Source organism: Gadus chalcogrammus, chromosome 3 (genome assembly GCF_026213295.1).
Source record: "Gadus chalcogrammus isolate NIFS_2021 chromosome 3, NIFS_Gcha_1.0, whole genome shotgun sequence".
Taxonomy (NCBI): domain Eukaryota; kingdom Metazoa; phylum Chordata; class Actinopteri; order Gadiformes; family Gadidae; genus Gadus; species Gadus chalcogrammus.
In genome coordinates this window covers 15030829-15052606 of record NC_079414.1, presented here as the reverse complement: position 1 = coordinate 15052606, position 21778 = coordinate 15030829, and the positions used below count along the sequence as shown (strand labels likewise).

General features: G+C 46.3%; 1 protein-coding gene across 2 annotated transcripts in view; it reads left to right on the top strand.

Moving 5' to 3' along the window:
• Positions 1-9696, top strand: part of LOC130379101 (MORN repeat-containing protein 4-like) — a 13838-nt gene extending 4142 nt beyond the window's left edge. For both annotated transcript variants that reach the window (XM_056585708.1, XM_056585707.1), the window contains exons 3-5: positions 336-450; positions 3075-3184; positions 8965-9696. In XM_056585708.1, coding sequence (XP_056441683.1) covers positions 336-450; positions 3075-3184; positions 8965-9119 — 380 coding nt within the window. In that variant the 3' untranslated portion in view covers positions 9120-9696. The remainder of the gene's footprint in view (positions 1-335; positions 451-3074; positions 3185-8964) is intronic.
• Positions 9697-21778: the final 12082 nt, after the last annotated feature.

Genomic DNA, 21778 nt, shown 5'->3' with positions numbered 1-21778 from the left:
CAACAGACTAGGGGGTTAATGTGGAAGACCACGAATTGTTCATGACATATTTAGCAGTACCCCCTTCACGGGCAATTTTTCTTTTACATTTTGACATTTCAATCACCGTTTTCTCGATTTTCTATTGTATAGCTTTCAGAATTAGAACTTGCTCAGTATGAAAAAAAATATTGTTTGGTTATTATTATTATTTATTTTTTAATTTCTGAATAGCCCGTAAAGTCCTCCAAAGTACCCCTAGGGGTACGCGTACCCCCATTTTAGAACCACTGTAGTAAACAATAGCGGAGCGTGTTGGTTTTAAACATGACTAATCTGACGTGTGTTGTCCTCAGGGCTCCGGCATGGCCTGGGCCAGCTGAACTTCAGCGATGGGACATGCTACACGGGACAGTTCGAGAACGGCCTCTTCAACGGATGTGGGGTGCTGGTGTTCCCTGACAACTCCAGGTCAATGTCGCACGCCCTATTTGCCAAACCTTTGACCTTTCCTTTTGTTCTTCCTCCTCAGGGAAAACAGTCACAGCCCCCTGTTGACCCCGTTTATAGAGAAAGGCCATTTACCGTCATGAAATAAGGATAAGGGCTCAGTGACAGCTTCCCTCTGTTCAGCTCTGTCGCTCTTTAAATGTACAGAATATAAATTGAATTTAAGTTCCTTAATGCCTCCTTTCATGTACTTATTGTAACAATCCAGGTGGGAAAATGTGACAGAAATGTGAAAGAAAGCTATGGCAGCAGACAAAGACAGGAAAGAAGTAAAGCTGAAGAAAGCACTGTAGAACTTGTTATTGACCAAAGAGAAATTACTTTAGTGAAACCACGCATTTTATTTTGATATGATATACTTTTAAATTCATATATATTTCAAGCCATGCAATTAACAAGAGTTTGTTCCCCACAGAACTCATAGAGAAATGTGACAAAATAGCAGAAGGCTAATCACTATAAAGACAAGTGTTTTTCTCGCAGAATCTGAAGCTATATTTATTATTATGTCTTGGATATTATTTAGGGGTGTGTTAGCCATCACTCAACTACTGGTCTTCCTACTGTCTCTTCCAACAGTCTTCAAACTCTGTTCAGACATTTAACAAATTATCACATTTAGATCTTTGTTCTTTATAGAGACCGATTTTTGTTCTATTTTATACCATTTAGTTTAACACAATTTGAGCTGAGCCGCAAGGCAAAGCTCTCGATCTACCGGTCGATCTTCGTTCCTATCCTCACCTATGGTCATGAGGGCTGGGTGATGACCGAAAGGACGAGATCGCGGGTACAAGCGGCCGAGATGAGTTTTCTCAGAAGGGTGGCTGGCGTCTCCCTTACGCCTCGTGCCCACTGCACCGTCAGTCAACGGACGTGGGAAGGCGTGGCTGACGGATGGGGGAGTAGTCTTTGCAGAGGCAACCGTCACCCAATCAAATCGCTTCGCCGGGTTCTTCCCGCTTCTTCCTGCTTGTTGCGAGGCAAGAAGACCCGCTATCCCCCTTTCCAGTATCGTCAGAGCCCGAGTCGCGTCACAGTGCTTACATTTGCATACGCGATCTGATTGGATGACGGATCCGTCGCTGCCGTCGCCACCGTCAAAAGTTGAACATTTTTCAACTTTTTGACGGTGGCGAACGCTCCAAGTCAACTGACGGATCCACAATGCATTGCGCGACCGTCCCCATTGAAAGTCAATGGGCAACGGACAACTGACGGAGGTAGTGGGCACGGGGCGTTAGGGATAGGGTGAGAAGCTCAGCCATCCGTGAGGAACTCGGATTAGAGCCGCTGCTCCTTTACTTAGAAAGGAGTCAGCTGAGGTGGTTCGGGCATCTGGTAAGGATGCCCACTGGGCGCCTTCCTTGGGAGGTGTTTCAGGCACGTCCAGTGGGGAGGAGACCTCGGGGAAGACCCAGGACTAGGTGGAGAGATTATATCTCAACACTGGCCTGGGAACGCCTCGGGATCCCCCCGTCAGAGCTGGTCAATGTGGCCCGGGAAAGGGAAGTCTGGGGCCCCCTGCTTGAGCTGCTCCCCCCGCGACCCGACCCCGGATAAGCGGATGAGGATGAGGATGAGGATGAGGACAATTTGAGCATATTTATGTTTCTTTTCGTTGACTCCCATTGAGCCTTGTTAGAGTGTGCAATTAACCGACAGCATTTTCTGCAGGAAATGGAATTTCTAGATTCTTGCTGTGGTGGACGACCTGACTTGTCCATTTCCTGGTACTGATGTTCTGCCAGGTTAAGTTTCCCTGGCGGCAGTAAACCAATTAGTACTTAGCTGTTTGATGAGTGGAGTGAATTACAGGTTTCAAAGCGCTTTCAGACTACCAAAATAGTCACAGAAATATTTTAGGGTTAACCCAATAATATTTTCACAATGATATTCCTTATTTACCTGAAAATGTATCCTTTATTTAGATAGCACTGTTCAAGACATGTATGAAGTGTTTTAAAGATACAAGTGAGAAAAGTGGTTTATAAACCTCACATTCATAATCACAATAAAAACATATAAGGATAAAAAAAGAAGGTATTGTGCATTTTACATTGAAATGTGCAAGACAAGACGTTAAAGACTAGAACAAGACATTATAAACATTATACAGAAAATATTTGAGTAGGTTGACTTTGAATGTAAGTGGGACATTAAATTAGACGCCTAGATTTCTGAAGACACGCTTTTGTTTGCATTTAGTTGGAGGACATAATATCCCAATATATATTATATAATATTTTTGATCAGTACTTTTATTTTGGTCTTAAAAAATCGATTAAACAAAGAATATTTATTTTTCTGCTTTGGTGTTTGATTTTATAATTGTTTTATACTTAGAAGTACAAAGATAATGCTGATGAATGATAATCGGTTTTGTTGATATGCATATTATTGTATTTAATTTGTTGTTTCATTGTTCAATTTCAATCGATTTATTTGTATCACTTCTGTGCTTTTTCTTTCCATTTCTATTTTCCTGAAAGCTGCTATCTAACGGAAAAGATTATAATACTACTATACGTACTCTGCTCCTCGCAAGTGTAAAATAGTCTTGATGTGTGCTTCGGTACTTACAGGTACGAGGGGGAATTTGTCCAGGGGAAGTTTCAAGGTAGCGGTGTCTTCTGTCGCTTCGACGGGATGAAGTTTGAAGGAGAGTTTAAGAACGGCTGCATCGACGGATACGGTGAATCTTCAACACATGATCTTTCCGTTTACATTAAACACTGCATGCGTTCCCCGTAACTGTACACATCATTCAAAATGTACTACTTTAAAGCATCGATATTGGTTTAGGTAATAGCACCTTGTCATTAGGCTGGGCTGTGAAGGTATATATAGAAACATTCTGTTATTGATTCACTTTATTGCTTTTTTATACATATATTAGCCTTCATGTTAAGCAATTTTTCTTTCAATTATGCCATCATGTAATTGCTGATTTCTTGTCTTAATATACTAGATTTGCCATTATAATATTTTTTCTTCAATTGCACATATTGAAAAATGAAATCAGATGGCGCATAAATGTTCCTAGTTTTTTTTCTTCGTTTAATCAGACTCTTTCACGGCTTGAGCTTGATGTCGCTCTGCTGCAGACCGAGTGTCTCAGTGGTCCTCCGTCTGCGATAAAGAGGTGCTAATTAGATAAATCAGACGGTGGTGTGTGTGGTGGGGAGGGGGGCCTTGCTGTTGGCCTTTCAGGCCAAAGAAGTGGTGGACATCACTTTTGCTTCACTCCTAATGATTATACTTAAAAAGGGAAAAAGCAGTAATTATCTCTCTGTGCTGGAAGGTGTTGAGCTCCCTAGTTATATGAGATTCTCCCGAGGTAATCAACACAATCTTTGTTTAGTAGATGTATGGGGGGACGAGGGAGGAGCGGGGAGCGGTACAGCTTGCGCAGGACAACTGTCTCAACAGAAAATATACCATTTAATTTAGAAAAATACAGACATATTAGTCTAATTATTATGTTTTTTTCCCACTGTAAATAACGCATCTTCCAGTCATGAAGGCAAATTATATCCCCCGTTCTGGACAAATCATATAAAAAATAAGCATTATGATAACCACCAGTGTTTTAAGTCCGCTTTTACTTTCCCTGTGCTAGCGAACACGGTGACACCACAGACCTGCCCCCAAGCTAACACTCAAACCGAGGAGAAATAAGAACATTTCTGTTGCAGGGAACACTTGGATTGACTACGACTTCAAAGCCAAAAACACAAAAAATGTCGCTTTACTGGTGCTTAAGAGAACTAGGATGTTTATTTCAGAGTTGTCATTGCTGTGATGAAAGGCCAAGGCAGCACTCAACATTGTGCTCTCTGAAGAACACAAATTGTTTGGGTGCTGTACTCCAAGTGCTAAAAAACACATTAACGGCACAAAGATGTCCTCGTCCTCTTTTGACAGAGATGTTCCGTTCTGCGGATGCTACCCTCTCCATTCATCTGGCGAAGCATTTCTCCTTAAAACATGTGCGTTATGCGCGGTTGAAGCACTGTTTGCCTCGCTGCCACTTCTCAAGGATGTTATTTATTCGATCATATTCTTTGTTGTTATTATTATTATTATTATTTATTTATTTATTTTACATTTTAACTGAACAATTTACTCTTCCAGTTCAAAGTAGCCAAAGCAGGATGACTGAGCTTTAAAAAACAGAAGTTACAGCACCAAAGGCTGTATAACTGTAGAATAATTGGGATCCAAAACTGTTCATCTTCACCATGTTCTGGAAGCAGTACCGGTTCTTTCAATACGCACACTACGCACGTTGCGTAGGGCCCCGGAAATGTATTATTTATAATAGAGGCCCCGTGGGAAAAAAAAAAAAAAACTGACAACGTAACTGTCCGTCGCGGACGTCAGATAGCTACCCATGCGCATCATTGTATCATCAGTGTAGAAAGATGAAGCGGAGCTATCCCTCGGGGAATGAAAAAAGGAAGAGGAAGGAACTTGAAAATGAACTGCGGGAGCAGCAGTCAGGTAAAGCCTTTAACTCTCCTCTCCTGGTGGGAGAGAGGGAGGGACAGTCCGTGTTAGACCTACAGGGCGGTGAGCCCTTGGGGATCCCCGGTCTCTGTGTGCGTCTTGCTAGCTTCTATAATTTTAGTTGTAGCCTTGTATAGTTACAACTGCACTTAACAAAATGGAAAGTAATGGATACATATTGACTAAGATTGAAGTTTGTTTGCTTGGATAGCCCACAGGCAAATATAGACACAGATACGATTTATTCTTGGTGAATAAGTAAAACTCGTGAAATATTATGACAATGGTGCTAAATAATTAACACTTATTAATAGAGTGAGATCATACCGAGAAATATCAAACTGTTGCTTGAAGTATTGGTTTGATGTTTCGAGGTTAGTACGTTGTTTATTATGGCATTTTACTCTCCTTTCATTTTATAAAGACACGTTCATTGTAAATCGAAAACATGTCGTTTTGTTAAGCTCAAGTCTTCTCACGACTCAATTTGTTTGCCTAGCAACCACTTCAACAGAAAACGGACAATATGGATCTGCTAAATAAAATGGTTTTAATTCCAACACAAGTGATTCAGAGTTTGTAGTCTTTCTATAACAAATAGTTGCTTCTTCTGAGAACCTTGGCATATTTTCACTGGACCATTGAAGATTTGAAAGTTACAACCAATGTGTGTGTTTTCATGTTAGCATGGGAGCTGGTAAATTAACTGTTGATTGTAAATAGGCTGCCTTTTAAAGATTTTTAGGTCTTTGTGTTTTTTCTCTCAGTGTTTTTGCTCCAGAATGTTGGAACTGTCGTTGCCATATAATAATAATTAAATAATTACAGTATATAAACATTCACCTATATTTGAAGTATATGAAAGTAAAACAAGTGCAGCCGATTTGATGGAGCTGAATTAATAGTCGGCTTATCCATATTTTACAGGTGCTATGCTTACATTTCTTAGAAGCAGCACAGACTCCAGCCAGTCAGCCAGTGGAGGGACAAAGCCAGCTTCCCATAGAACAGACACAGATGAGCCATCCAGTGCAGGCACAAGCACAGGCACAGGCACAGGCACAGGCACAGGCTCAGGCTCAGGCTCAGGCACAGACACAGGCACAAGCAAAAGCACAGGGGAAGAACAGGCCTCAGCCTCAGTTACAACCACACAGCAAGCATCAGACCCTAAAGCAGCTGCTCCACCTAATGATCCAGCAGACTGGCCTCCTGTCTTAACGGACAGTATGCGGACTGAGCTAGTGCGTAGAGGTCCATTCAAGCCAGGAGTGGATTTTTCTTACCCAAAAGACAAGTCCAGAGGGTTCCATCCAGGATTGCTACAGAGACGGCTGTCAAATGGTGAAACGATTCCCAGGAGCTGGCTTTCTTACTCAGTCAAAAACAACGCTGCATTTTGTTATTGCTGTAAACTGTTTTCCACACAAAAGCACAAAATCATAGGAGAAGGTGTGAATGACTGGTCCAATATCAACGCAATTCTGAAGTAGCATGAGGGTAGTTCCGAACACAAAAGCAACATGATTAAGGGGAGAGAATTTGATCTGCGCTTAAGTCGTGGAAAAACTCTTGACCACATAGAAATGACAGCTTTGGAGGCTGAAAGAAAGAGATAGCGAGATGTCCTTACACGCCTCATAAGCATCACACAGTCTCTGGCTGAAAGAAACCTCGCATTCAGAGGTTCATCAGATAAGCTCTTCCAACCAGATAATGGAAATTTTCTAAAAGAGGTTGAATTATTAGCTAAATTTGACCCTGTTTTGGAAAATCATGTCAGCAGAATTAAAGATGGGGATACACATGCTCATTACCTTAGTAAGGACATACAGAATGAGCTGATACAGCTTGTGAGTGACAGGAATCTCACAACTTTTGTGACTCAAGTGAGAGACTCCAAATACTTCTCCATTATCTTAGACTGTACACCTGACATTAGTCACCAGGAGCAGATGTCCATTATCCTCAGAAGCGTGGCTTTAAAGTGACAGCCAGAGATAAAGGAGCACTTCCTCGGCTTTGTTAATGTTGAGGCTACAACTGGCTTAAATTTGTCTACAGTCATCTTGGATAAGCTGACTGATCTGAAAATTCCATTTGACGATTGCAGAGGGCAAGCCTACGACAATGGGGCCAATATGAAAGGTAGACACCAAGGAGTACAAGCCAGACTGTTGCAAAATAATCCGAGAGCTGTGTTTGTCCCATGTGGTGCACACACATTAAACCTCGTCATTGCAGATGCTGCCAAATCTTCCAGAGATGCGGTTGGTTTTTTTGGCTATGTACAAAAGCTGTTCACCTTTTTTTCTGCTGGCACACAAAGATGGAATATCTTGAAACAATACGTGAACATAACAGTGAAGTCATGGAGTGACACAAGATGGGAGAGCAGGCTCCAAAGTGTCCATGCAGTCAGGTATCAGGCCTCTGAGATTCGAGGAGCCTTACTGGAAGCCAGACAGAAGATTAATGATCCCGTGGCCAAAGTGGAGGCACAGTCACTTGCAGAGGAAGTTGGTTCTTACCACTTCTTGATTTGCTGTGTAGTGTGGTGTGAGATACTGTCAAGAACAAATACACTGAACAAGCTCCTCCAATCTGCTTCAATGCAGCTTGACATAGCTGTGCAGTTGATCTCAAATGCAAAAGCCTCTCTCACTCTCTACCAGGACACTGGATTCTCAGATGCCCAGACAACAGCCAGAAGCATTTGTGAGGAAATGAATGTAGAAGCTGTTTTGAAGGACAAGAGGCTGAGAACCAGCAAGAGGCATTTCAGCTACGAAGCACCTGATGAGCCAGTGGCTGATGCACTGCAGAATCTTGAAGTCAACTTCTTCAACATTGTGGTTGACTCTACAATAGCATCCATTGATGAACGATTCGAAACTCTGAACCAGGTGAAGACTAAATATGGAGTAGTGCTGAACTTCAACACTGCATGTCAGATGTCCAGTGACTCCTTGAAGGGCCAGTGTAGGCAACTCGAGAAAACTCTTCTTCAACCAAGACTGTGACATCAGTGGAGTGGATCTGGCAAACGAAATCAAGACTTTACCTGACCTACCATCAGGTAATATGACTGCCTTGAAGCTGCTTTCTTTCCTTTGTGAGAAAAATCTGGAGGAAATCTATCCTAACCTTTGGATAGCCCTCAGAGTTGCTGTCACCCTGCCTGTGACAGTTGCCTCAGCTGAGAGGAGCTTCAGCAAGTTGAAGTTGATAAAAAGCTATCTGAGATCTTCCATGTCCCAGGAACGACTGAGTGGTTTGGCCATCATGAGCATCAACCATGATGTGGGGAAGCAAATATCTTACGATGACATAATTGATGATTTTGCATCCAGGAAGTGCAGGAAGGGACACTTTTAATGGTAATTCAAAACATTAAAATGTTTACATGCCCAACATTTAAGACTCTATAATTGTTTGTTAACACATTAAAGTTCGATTTGATTTGTTCTGATTTGGTCTGTATTTATTCTGAGTTGGACCAACAGGTGGCGATATGCAATATATTTAAAGGGGGGATGAGTGGAAGCACTGGGTGTCAGGTGCGACGGTTGAACATTTTGGGGGTTCAGTTAGGAGGGCCCCTTGGCAGAATTTTGCCTAGGGCCCCATGGAGGTCTGAACCGGCTCTGTCTGGAAGACATGAGCAATAGCAGTGATGGAGCAGCAGGGAAACAGAAGTGACGAAATGAGAGGATGATGATGATCTGACCGATCAAAACGTCCCTCCACACACCCTTCCTGGGCATAGTTGAAAAATCTCCAAAGCTCTTCCTGTGCCGGATCCATCGATTGATCCACAAACCAAAGCCTGCTTGGCTGCCACTTCTAATAGACAACAGGAGAAAAAAAAACGTATTTCTGGTTGTTTGATTAAAAAAATACAACAAAATCAACCTAGAAATACCTCCGTCCCTAAAAGTGAATGTGTCTTCCTCGCTGCAGGGGTGCTGACGTTTGTTGACGGCGGTCGCGGTGCCGGCGGCGGCTGTCAGGAGGGCCTGTTTGAGTCCAACCAGCTGGTGCGGCGGGAGACAAGCCAGGGGGCGCTACAGCGGGCGCAGGGTGTCGCTGCCAAGGCCCGTGCCCTGGCCAAATAACCATCCACTACCCAACATGCCCCTGGGTTAGGATCCCTCCATCCCCTTTGTCTGTGGTTATCTTCTGTTTTTTAAGAGCTGTGTGTTGTTTATTACTAAACAAGACAGGACCGTCTGGTCCGCTAGGGACCAGACGGTCTTGATCCCCTGCAGCCAAACTCACCTTCCGTTTTTCTGCTGCTGATGACACCTGGGTGCTCTCTCTGGTCTGAGGTTCATTTCGACTGGACAACTCAAGAGTTCCTTGACCTGAAGTTTGACACGGACAGTATCGCCGTAGGCCGATGTTATTCTCCAATCCGTTGCATGACTCATGCAGGCAGCAATCCATATCTTGCTTGGGGTACTCTGAAAACCAACCTCCATGGGTCATGCTTCAACAAGCACGATCAACAGCCTTGTTACAACCAATCACCCCGAGACACGGTGCTTTGGTTCATGTTAGATTGGTTGTATTTGCCTCTAATATCATGCAGTATTTCTATTTCTCAACACTCAGTGCCACAGTGACACAAGCTGGTCAAGGATCAGTTTGATTTGTCCTTCTCTGTGCCATTCACATGCTGTGCCAGCTGCAGCTGACCCAGAGTCGTCATTGGCTCGTCAGGAGCTGGGGGGGGCGGGGCTAGGGGGCGGGGCTAGGGCAGGTGGAGGTGGGGCTGGGGACTAGAGCAGCAGTTCCTGACCTTTCAGCTCCAACTTTTGCTCCCCATTTTTAGGGCGAAATACTTCTACTTATTTTATTTTTTATATTTTCTGCTTCCCCACATGTTTTAACCCTAGGGACATCTGGACATATTATCAAAGCTCCAGACCTTGTATGAGGACTGCACACTTGATAGTAAGCAGTGGTAGCAGTAGCTTGCTTGGCTGCGAATCCTAAGGAAGTCTGTTTATATGCACAGGAACTTTCAAATCTCTAAATTGTGCTCCATCATATATCTATAACTTGGGATTCTGCTGACGTCAGTGCCGTGTTTTCAAGTACTTTAAAGTGTTTTAAAAATGTTTTAAAGTCAGTGGCAGTTAACGGTTTGACTTGCGATGTGAAATGTCTCATACATGTGCACTCAGGCCTAAAGAAAGCCTCACTCTGCCTGAAAACACTTCTTGTATCACAAAGTGAATGAAACCACTCTTCGTTACTGGGACCTTGCTGTTGTGGGTGTCTCAGGCTGGTCTTTCTCTCAGAGTACAGTCCACGTCCATGTTCCCCTTCCCGGGTCTCCTAGCTCTGGTCCTGGTCTAAACCCTGAACCATACTTCTCCACGTGTTCTGGCAAACTAAGCTAAGTGTAGCTGGAACCAAAAAACTAGGAGGTCGAACTGAACTCAATGTTTGAGTACTGCTTATTAGCAACAAATAATGCAAAAACACAACATTCTTGAACATTTGAACCAATTAGTTCTGAAAATATAATGCCTTGTCACAAGCTACATCAATTTAAACAAAGCTATTTGCTTATGCTTTTAAAAAAGGTGGCATATAGCCTCCCGGGACCTAAATACCTAAACCAGTTGCCTAAATAAGTTGCACCTCATACATACTGATGTTTAGAAAGAAACATTACATATGTTTTTGTACTGGTTTGTTTTCTGCCAAGGTCAGGTTTGCCTCATGCATTTCAGATGCATCTGTGGCACGCGTTGGATTGTTTCAACATGTGCTTAGACATTTAATAGCATAGCTTGTTATGTCAAATACAAGTAGGCGGATTTAGATCAGGCTGTGTTGTAAAGCTCAGTTTGTCAGAACACTTCTACAGGAAGCTTTGTTCCAGACCCGATTAGAAGGAGCAAGAGGAGACCTAAGCAAAAAAATAAAAGATCAAAAATGTAATCAATCCTTTAAACCTTTTTAGGATAACTTGAGAACACCCACAGTACTTATTGTAAAGCCTTTTGTCAGGAAGTGTAGCCATCTTACCAGAAAGAGAAAAACAAAACGAATCTCACTTTCAAGTCAAATGGTTTACCCTGTGTTAAGCCTGTTAAGATGGTTTGGTTTACCGGCAAACCAGCTTTCAGACACTATTACAGAGCCTAGTGAGCCCACAGTCTCACTTGTTTATTGATGTCACTTGGATGTTGTGTCTTTGTGTATTTATTAACAGAAATGTAAAAAGAGAAAAAGACGACGCTAGACTAACACTGACTCTATGTGAATAAGGTGCCTAATAGGAATGTCTTGTCTGTGTCTGTAAAATACGACTGGAATTTACTGTGCTGCATGTCGCTATGCTTTACTCACTGTGCTGTACTGTTGACTACTAAGTGGACTTACAGTGGATTCAGATACATGTCATTAAGTAGCAGGTAGGGGGCTAGGGGGCCTCTGGCTCCAGGAGGCTTTCAGGTACACTGCGGACACGGACCTTTTGACCGGGCTAAATCAGACACCCTAGCCCCCCAGACTTTCTGCTCGTGGCCATGCTCTGTTCACTGTTATGCATGTATGGGGGATGCCCCGGTTTTATCCAGTGGATAATCACTAATACACACAACCTTTAATCACAAATACAGTCCAACATGTTTAAAATGCATTGCCACAATGCAAGAGTGAGTATTTCAATGTTAGATATGAAAAAACAGAGTTCCAAAATATACACAGTTGCTGCACGTTACATATATGTTACATGGGTAAAGATTGGTGGGATATCCTCAAATGTAAAGTATGATGGGTAACTAGCTTCTGCGTGTGGAACTAGTGGCAGTGTGGGGAAATGCATCATATATCTGTAGAAGTGTTCTTTGTCCTTTGTGTGAAGTGTTTAACGTTTTTCTTGAGGCTTTATGACTGTTTCATTTCTATAAGCTTGTTTTGTACACCTGTACAGGGTGGGTGACTTTAAAAATGCACGTGCACTGATGCTAAAGGCCGATTCGCACAATCAGAAACTCAAGATGTAATCACTGCTTTAATTCCCACTGCTTTTACTGTGCCTTTTTCTCTCAAACACACACACAAACGCAGCCGGATTTTAGATGCCAACAGCAATCCATATATCAATGTATTATTATTACACTAGTTATTATTCGACCAAATGAAACCAAATAACAAGCAATGATCTCTAGAACGATGCAAGGCTCGCCCACACACATACAGACACACACAAACACAGATACATATTGGACAGCCTATAGAGAGCTACAGAACTAATTGTGAGAATTGTATTATCACTTCCCATTTCTTATAGGTTTTCTTATATTATATTTCTTATGAGTGTTGAAAGACGTGTGTAGAGCCAGCTAACTGACATGGTATGGCTAGTTTAAAGACCGCTAGCGGGATCCCTGATAACCTTCCGTAGCGATGACAGAGTGGATTAGATTCGCTGCATTGGTAACATTGACCACACTCTCACCTTGTGGAAACCACACTTGAATTTGAACGATAACCATCTCAAGAAAACTGACGCATAGAAAATCACACACGGCATCATCACACCCCATGGAGGGCACCCTGGACCTCACATTCACAACGTGGGGTTTCTGATTGACCCCCCCCCCACCACCACCACCACCAAATTGGAGATCAACAAGAAGTGGCCACTAATGAACAACCAATTAGCTTTCAAAACAACACGCACACTATGCTCGTTGGTGTTGCTGTGGTGTGCGTGTGTGTGTGTTAGCAGTGCAATCCATGTGAAACCATCTGCACCGTGTCCACAAACCATAAGCATGTTGTCCTGTAAAGGCATGCAGACAAGAAGCTGGCCACCTCAAACTCTTTAGGGTCTGCTTGCTGGTACACAAGCTGTATTGTCTCCTACGAGCCATATGATGCAGATGCCTCCAACGGATTAGACATGGAGTAATTATGTCACAAATAAAAGCGTGCAGTGTATACATTGCAACAAATGCGAGTGGACAAACAACATGGTTGAATTAAATAAATAAATACAATTAAATAACAGCTTTGGCGTGAGAACACGTTTCTTTCAGCGTTTAGATTAGAAGCTTCCAGAAGAGGTCTTCAATGGATTTATGGTATGTGTGTGTGTTAGTGTATGTTGCAACGTGTGTGTGTGTGTGTGTGTGGTGTGATGTGTGTATGTGTGTGTGCCTTTAAGGGGGGGGCCCATATCATAAAATAGCAAAAAACGATTGAAAAGCCGAAGAAAGAGTTCCACACCAAGGCAATCTCTCTCTCTCTCTCTCTCTCTCTCTCTCTCTCTCTCTCTCTCTCTCTCACACACACACAGAGACACACACACACACACACACACACAAACAATCACAAACACATCCTCTCCACACACAATCATATGGTGAGTGTTTTGAACTATGATCACACACATCTTGGCAGGTCTGGTGATTATTCGCAGTGGAGCCACCCACCCCCCTTCTCCCCCACTCCCTCCCTTTGCTGCTCTTGTCAAATGTGTGAAATAGCTTTAAGGTGTGTTTTGGATGGACTTTCACCCCTCAGTCTATTGCGTCTCCATGGCAACAGTCCAGAGTTGCCTTAATTTCTATCATCACAACCCCCGAGTGCTGCCGCCGCTTCGCCCCTAATCACCCTGCCTGTTGCCATGGCGAGGGATTTAAATATGCTCCGTCGCACTTCTTCACCTGCAGAATCAAAAAGTGACAGCCGTGCCTGAACACAGGTGTGTAGGTGTGTGTGTGTGTGTGTGTGTGTGTGTGTGTGTGTGTGTGCTTGCATGCGTGCATGCGTGTGTGACCCATATACACATATATTCAACCAAAAAAAAACGTATATACACACAGCAAAAAAACATGCATGCACAAAACTACACCAAACAAACACAACAAACATGCAGCAAAGAAACACACACATACGCTCAACCAAACAATGGAAAAACAGCAAGTGGATAAAGTCGTCCACAAGAGCTTTTGTCCTTCATTTGAATCCATCAGCCAAAGAACAGATTATTGCGGGGTGCAGGAGGAGTGCAGCGTTGTCCTGCAGTGTGCTGATAACATATCTCTTAAAAGAGTGCTGTAAGAATTTGTGGAATACAAGGTCCAGGAATATTCCCCTTCAGGTGTGAACTGACAGGAGTCCCTCGTCCCAGGTCTCTCAGGGTCACAGGTGTGCTGTTCTGAGGCAGTGGCCCAGAGGGGATAGGAGAGACTGTCAGCTGATCTCCAACAGACTCTGGAATCAATGGGGAGTTACAGAGCAAGGCTTCAGAACGGTATATAATATGAATATATATATCAATATATATACATGAATATATATATTAATATAGATAGATATTAATGTATATGAATATATAGATATTTATATTAATATTTAGAGATATAGATATCATACATATATATTAATATATACATATTCATATATTTATTTATATTTGTATGTATAGATATCAAAAACACTAAATGGGATTCATGTTTTCAGTCAAGGCTCTCTCCCTCTGTAAATCCCCGTCATCACATGTCTTTTCCCCCATCATGGCATGTCATATCTCCCCCTTCATCACATGTCATATCTCCCCCATCATCACATGTCATATCTCCCCCTTCATCACATGTCCTATCTCGCCCACCATTTCATGTCTTCCCCCACCATTTCATGTCTTAACCCCATAATCGCATGCCTTATCTCCCCCATCATCGCATGTCTTACCCCCACCATCGCATGCCTTATCTCCCCCATGGTGGCATGTCTAATGCGGTATACCATGGCACCCCGTGTGAGGACGCGCTCGACAGTGGTGCATTGTGTTGTTCGATCCAACCTCTTTTTTTCCTGTGATGTTTTTCGTTTGCTCTTTCTGACCTCAACACATAAACCTTTGCTCCTCGCTTCTCTTTCTCACACACGCACGCGCCCACACACACACACACACACATACACTGCATGCCAAGACACACACACACACACAGACACACACACACACACACACACACACACACACACACACACACACACACACACACACACACACACACACACACACACACACACACAAACACACACACATACTAATCATTTCTTGCCTGCAAGAAGCAAATACTTTCTTTGATGTCCGTCCTTTCTCTTAACCTCTCATCTCTCTCCCTTTCTTTCTCCAGCTCTTCCTCCAGCTCTGTCTCTCTCTCACTTTCTCTCCGTCTCAACAAGGCAGGCAGACAAACCATGGAGGGAGGGAGAGTGAGAGAGAGGAGAGAGGAGAGAGGAGAGAGAGAGAGAGAGAGAGAGAGAGAGAGAGAGAGAGAGAATAGAGAGAGAGAGAGAGAGAGAGAGAGAGAGAGAGAGAGAGAGAGAGAGAGAGAGAGAGAGAGAGAGCTGTGTGTTTGTTCAGGTAGGGGGTCCTGGTGATTCTTCTTCATATATTCTATATTCCATCATGGGGGTTGAGAGTGGAGCGCCTCTTCCCTACATGCAACACTACACAGAGAGGTCACCACACTGCCTAGAGGAAGGAGAGAGAGAGAGAGAGAGAGAGAGAGAGAGAGAGAGAGAGAGAGAGAGAGAGAGAGAGAGAGAGAGAGAGAGAGAGAGAGAGGATGAGTAAGGTAGAGAATGAGACATTTAGAAAGCCAGAAATAAGGGGGATAGAGAGTGTGTGTGTGTGTGTGTGTGTGTGTGTGTGTGTGTGTGTGTGTGTGTGTGTGTGTGTGTGTGTGTGTGTGTGTGTGTGTGTGTGTGTGTGTGTGTGTGTGTGTGTGCTTGTTAGAGAGAAAAAGTTTGAGGGCAGGCCACAGGAGAATCAAGCGACAGAAATTTGTATTTGATGGAAGGTGGGGGGGAAGAGGAGCGGAGCAATGGCGAGACACGGAGTGGTAGGGTGACTCTGAGATGGGGCGGAGGGGTTGGGGATGTGTGTGAGGCAGGGGTCAGTCACAGCTTGCTTTGACACTGCAGCAATGCGCTAGAGAGTGGGAGAGAGGAGTAAGAGGGTAGGATGTTTTTCTGCCACGCCCCCTCCCCCACCTGTCCGGGGCGTGACATCACATTCCCAGGGGGTTTAAGACATTATAACGGAGATCCAACCGGACATCCTTTGTGCAGAGCGCTAGATGCATGGGGTGCCCCCCCGTGTGGCCGATAGCGGTAACTGCAACGCACGGAACGAAACGGAGTGTTCAATGACCTGGACATTGATATGGAAGCATTTATGTAGCAAAATTCAAATGGCAATGCAATTTGCAATTTGAAATTCAATGAATCATTACATTATGCAATTGAAAATTCATTATGCAATTCATTCAAAGTGTATTTTAATATGCAAAGTGACAATGATATCCTCAATTAAATTTGCAAAAGTTATAACAATCAAAATGGAATAAAATGTTGGCAATTTTTTTGAGTTCCTATATTCAAATTGAAAAGCATTTTTCATGTCAAGAGTTTGACCATTTATTGGACAGTTCAGTTAAAGACTGTAGAGAAAACACAATGAGAAAGAATACACGTCTCATATGTGACGTCCGCTCCCTGCGACTGGCGTGGACAAGACAGACAATCTCCCCTTCGGCATAACGATAGTTATGATATTATAACTCTAGTCCTATGATTGTAGGCGTAGCCGTGTAGGCTTCGCCTTATGGGCTTGTCCCGTGCGCGTGCTCGCGCGCACTGAAAATTTCCCACGGCACCGTGTATATAATTCTATTTTATGTAGGCTACGCCGTCTAGGCTTTGCCTTATGGGCTAAGGTGAAGCTGCGAGCGGAGCCCAATCAATGTACTCCTGCTGGACCCCAGTCAAGAAAACTTAAGTCACCAGGGCACATAAGACTCAAAAAAAGAAAACGAAAAAGAAACTCCCAACTGTCAAAACATGAAACAATGGCAGACATTTCACTCGGGAAAGTGCTGTTGAAGTGATTAATAGTTGTATTTACAGAACATGTTGAGATCTGTGTCTAATGGGCTCTAGCCTGGACGCATAGTAGGCGAGTAACGTCAGGTCTAGAATGGGATCGTTGCTAGGCGATAGAAAAAACGCTCTCGGCGCTTTTAGGGCAAAAAATCGCTACCAGCTTTTGTTTTTGTAAAAAAAACGGTCGGCTCAACGTTTCCCTATCACAAAAAACGCTAGATGTGAACATCCAGGGGCCACCGGGGGCGGAGCTACGGAGTTCGACTCTCCAATAAGGAGCTTCTCTCATCTGTTTCTTATTTAAAAAACGGTGGGAGTGCCATACTGGCAGACAAAACCAACTTGTCATGGGCGAGCCAAAAGGAACTCCTCTACTCCGCTTTCCATTTGAAAAACGGCGGGAGAGAAATACTGGCAGTCAAGTCCAACTTGCCATCCGGCAACGATGCCGCTTAAAAGAACATGCCTTCATTCTTAAGCCGTAGAAGGGGGACCAGACTCCAACACAGAGTTGCAGAGTGAGCCCCTGGTCATGTCTAACATGTAGAAACGGACAAAGGGGCCGGTGGAAGACCAAGATGCAGCCGCGCAAATGTCTTCCACCGGAACGCCTCTGAGTAGAGCCGTTGAAGTGGCCACTCCCTGTGTTGAGTGAGCTTTAACGCCCAATGGTGGCGCTAAGCCCTGCCGAGCGTAGGCTAAGCAAACAACCTCACCTATCCAGCTGACCCTAACCCTAACCCTAAACCGCTGTTTAGAGAGAGCGCGGCCCCTGCTAGCGTCGCTATAACACACAAACAACTGTTGCGTGGAGCGGAACGTGGACGAGCGTTTCACGTACATAGCCAGCGCCCGCACCGGGCACAGGAGATGCAACTCCGCCTCCGCCTCACTAGAATGAGGCGGAGGGTGAAAAGCCTTCAGCACAATATCTCTCGACCGGAAAGAACTATTAATGTTCTTAGGGAGGAACGCAGGATTAGGTCTGAGCAGCGCAAAGGAGCTGTCCTCGTTAAGCAACAAGTAGCTCGGGCTGACTGACAGAGCGGTCAGCTCACAGGCCCGCTTGGCAGAAACCAAAGCCAATAAGAGCGCAGTTTTAAAGGACAGGGCATCCAAAGGGGCCTGAGACAGAGGCTTGAAAAAGTCCCTGGACATCCCGCGCAACACGGTGGGGAGATCCCAGCGTGGTGTAAGCATGCGCGAAACAGGCCTAACCCGTCTAGCCCCACGCAAGAACCTCTTGACCAGTGGATGGCTGAAGATCGGTCCACCATCACAGCCCGCATGGCCAGCCGACACAGCTGCCGCATAGACCTTGATAGTGGAAAAAGCCAAACCCTTCTCCAATAAGTGCTGTAGAAACGCAAGCACGCTTCCCACCTCGCAATGGAATGGGACAGCGTGGTTCCTGTCACACCAATCAGAGAAAGCGCACCACTTCGCCGCATAGAGGGAAGAAGTAGAAGGTGCACGAGCACCCTGGATAGTGTTGATCACCGCTTCAGGCAAACCTTTACCCTGCAGGATCAACCTCTCAGGAGCCAGACCAACAGCCGTCCCGATACATCGGGCGGGTGGTGCACCGTCCCATGGGCCTGTGAAAGCGCATCTGGTCTGAACGGTACCGGCCACGGCGCCATCCGTGAGAGCGCCGCCAGCTCTGGAAACCACAGAGCTGAGCGGTTCTCCGGAGTCACTATAATCAGGGACAATCTCTCCTGTCTGACCCGTTCCAGAAGAGGAAGGATCAGCTGGAGCGGAGGAAACGCATACAAGAGAACCCGCGGCCAAGGTGTGTGCGCCAACGCATCCCCCCCCAACGGGGGGGAGATCCCGAGGGTGGAGAGAGAACCACCACCTGCAGTGTGTGTTCTCCCTGCACGCGAACAAGTCCACCTGAGCCGTCCCGAACCTCTGCCAGATCAGTCTGACAATGTCGAGATGTAACCGCCACGGACATGAGGTCCGCCCCGAAGTTCTGGGCGCCCGCGATATGCAGGGCTCTCTTAGGAGATACTGATGAGCCCAAAGCCAGAGCTCGACCGCCTTTTGGTGGAGAGCAGAGGAGCACTCCCCCCTGTTTGTTTATGTACGCTGCCGCCGACACACTGTCTGTCCTGATCAGAACGTGGCGGCCACGCACAAGGTGAAAGAAATGCAACAGCACTTTCTTCACAGCGACGAGTTCCAGCACATTTATGTGGACTGTAAGGGGCGTGCGCCACCGAGTGAGAGAGGCACTTTCCTCCCCAACCCGTCAACGAGGCGTCCGTGAAGACCACTACGTAGGACGTCACTCTGCCCAGGGGAACATCCCTGAGAAGGGCGGGGGGGTTTCCCCAATATTCCAGGTCTGGTGACACTGAACGGGGTAGGAGGAGCACCCTGAGCTTGTGTCGCACGGGGTCCAACCGTTTGCAAGCAAACCACTGCTGGAGTCTGCGCATAAAGAGCAGACCCAGGGGAACCACGGGATGGGCGGCTGCCATCAGCCCTAACAGGCGCATGGTGGACAGCTCGGTCACGTTTCCGAGAACGCGAAAGATGGAGAGTGCCAACAGGATGGCGTCTCGCCAAGGAGGCGAGAGCATCGCTGTCATGGCGGCTGAGTCTAGGCAAAGCCCCAAGTAGACTATCTGCCGCCCGGGGCGCCGGAAGCTCTTCTCCCAGTTAATGGCAAAACCCAGGAAAGAGAGATGGTTTATCATTGTCATGGTGTACCTTCTTGCAGCTTCCTCTGACTTACTCAGAATAAGCAGGTCGTAGAGGTAGAAGAGAACCCTCTTTCCCTGACGCCTGAGCGGTCCCAACGCCGTCTCCACACACTTCGAGAAGGTGCGCGGGGCCAGGGAGTAGCAGAATGGCAGGCACTGGTACTCGTACACCACCCCCATAAAGGCAAAACGGAGAGACTTCCTGTGCGCCTGCCGCGCTGCTGCTGCTGCTGCTGTTGCGACTGCTGCTGTGGCATCGGGGTTGGAGGCGGAGGCGGCCCCCTGGAGCGCTGGAACCGGCCTGGACCCCGCTTCCTCCCGGCCTGCTGGTGGGAGGAGCCTGTGAGTATCGCCCCGAACCGGGAACGATTCTCACGGGCGGACTGTTGGTGAGCGAGCACGTCTGAGAACCGGGGCCCAAATAGTCCATCCGGAGCTAATGGGCCATGGACGAGGCTGGCCCGCTCTCGTTCCGGAACCGCAGTGTGAGAGAGCCATATGGCCCTCTGGATCATGGTGGCCCACGCCATATGCCGGCCGGCGGAAACGGCTACCGGCTGGCACAGCTGAAGGATGGCATTGGAGAAGCGGGAAACCGTCAGCCATCTCGCGGCCTCCTCCGGGCCGTAAGCCTCCCTGCCAGCCGACAAGGAGACCAGGGCAGAGGAGAGCAGGGCGATGTTGTTGACCGCCGCCTTAGACTGCGAGGCACAGACGAACACCCTGTTCGTCAGGCCGGTAATCTGCTTCTGGAGGCGGTCGGGGGGCAGCGGCTTCTCGTTAGGACGCCATCCGGCACCCGGACAGAGAAGCGCTGCTAGGGAAGGCTCCAGGCGAGGGATCCCCCTCGCCTGAGTATCAGCCCACCCTTCCACGTTGGTGAAGTCAGTGAAGGCCCTCACCGGGGCCTTCAGAGTAGAGGGGTCCCCATCCGCAGCGGTGAAAAGGTGCTGAACCGGTGGGAACAGGGGGCACTGGGTAGCCCACCGGGAGGAAGACAGGGTGCGAAAACACTCGCCCTACACGTCATCCGACATGGAGGCTGGCATAGGGATGCCCTTGATGGCCGCCACCTCACCAATGATCTCGCCGAAGAGATCGGCCATCCGGCGCGGTCTCTCCCTCGGGACGACAGTGGCTTCGGTGGAAGCCCCGGAGTGGGAGAACTCGGACGCAGAACTAGGAAAGACGTCCTCCAAGGAGGCGACGTTGTCAACCTCAAAGTGCTCGTCGGCGTCCTTGGCGTCCGGAACTCCGGCCCCAAAGATGTCGATGGCCTCAGCGAGATCCATCGACGGGGAGAAAAAGAGGTGCCTGGAGAGGAACCCCTCTTCAGGCAGCGCGCGACAGGCGGCGCAGGAGGCGGGAGCAACCAAGTCAGCCGCGGCGTGTTCAGCGCCGAGGCACCTGAAACACGCCAGGTGCCCGGGAAGCGGGACAGGAGCGCTCTCCAGTGGCCCTGAAAAGGCCATTGGTCCGTGGCCTCGCCCACGCCGCTGCCACCGGTCATCTTATTGTTGGTAGTCATATCTTTGTTTTCGTTGATCAGTACAAATCGCTGAAAGAAAAGGGAGGAAGGGCGGCGGTTTGCGCCGTCTTATATACACGTTGCCGTGGGAAATGTGGGCGGTACCCACGTTGATTGGTGCATAGTTGACATTTTTCAATAGGACAAGCCCATAAGGCAAAGCCTAGACGGCGTAGCCTACATGAAATAGAACTGAAACTCTCCACATGCCCCTACTTATAATGGTTTTCACCTCTTGCGATCCTCTTATCCTCCCCTTGGAAAAAATCTGTGAGATCGCCATGTCTGTAACGGAGTTCCAAGTGCGGTTGGTGACGTATATCATTCGCGTCGAGAGCAGCGAAGAGCTGTAATTCACAAAGCGGCCTCACACAAAACCTAACATTATCAACTTCTTCATGAAAATGTTTAGTTTTCTTTGCATGAAATACAAATTATATTTAAATCCGCAAAACGCTTTGCAAAAGAGTTTGCAAAACGTCTTGCAAAAGTGTTTGCAAAACGGCCAAAATCAGCCAATCGCGTCTGGGCGGGAACTACGTCACTTCCTCTTCAGACCAGCTGATCATCCACGATCTAGCACTTGGCACTTTATTTGATATGCCTA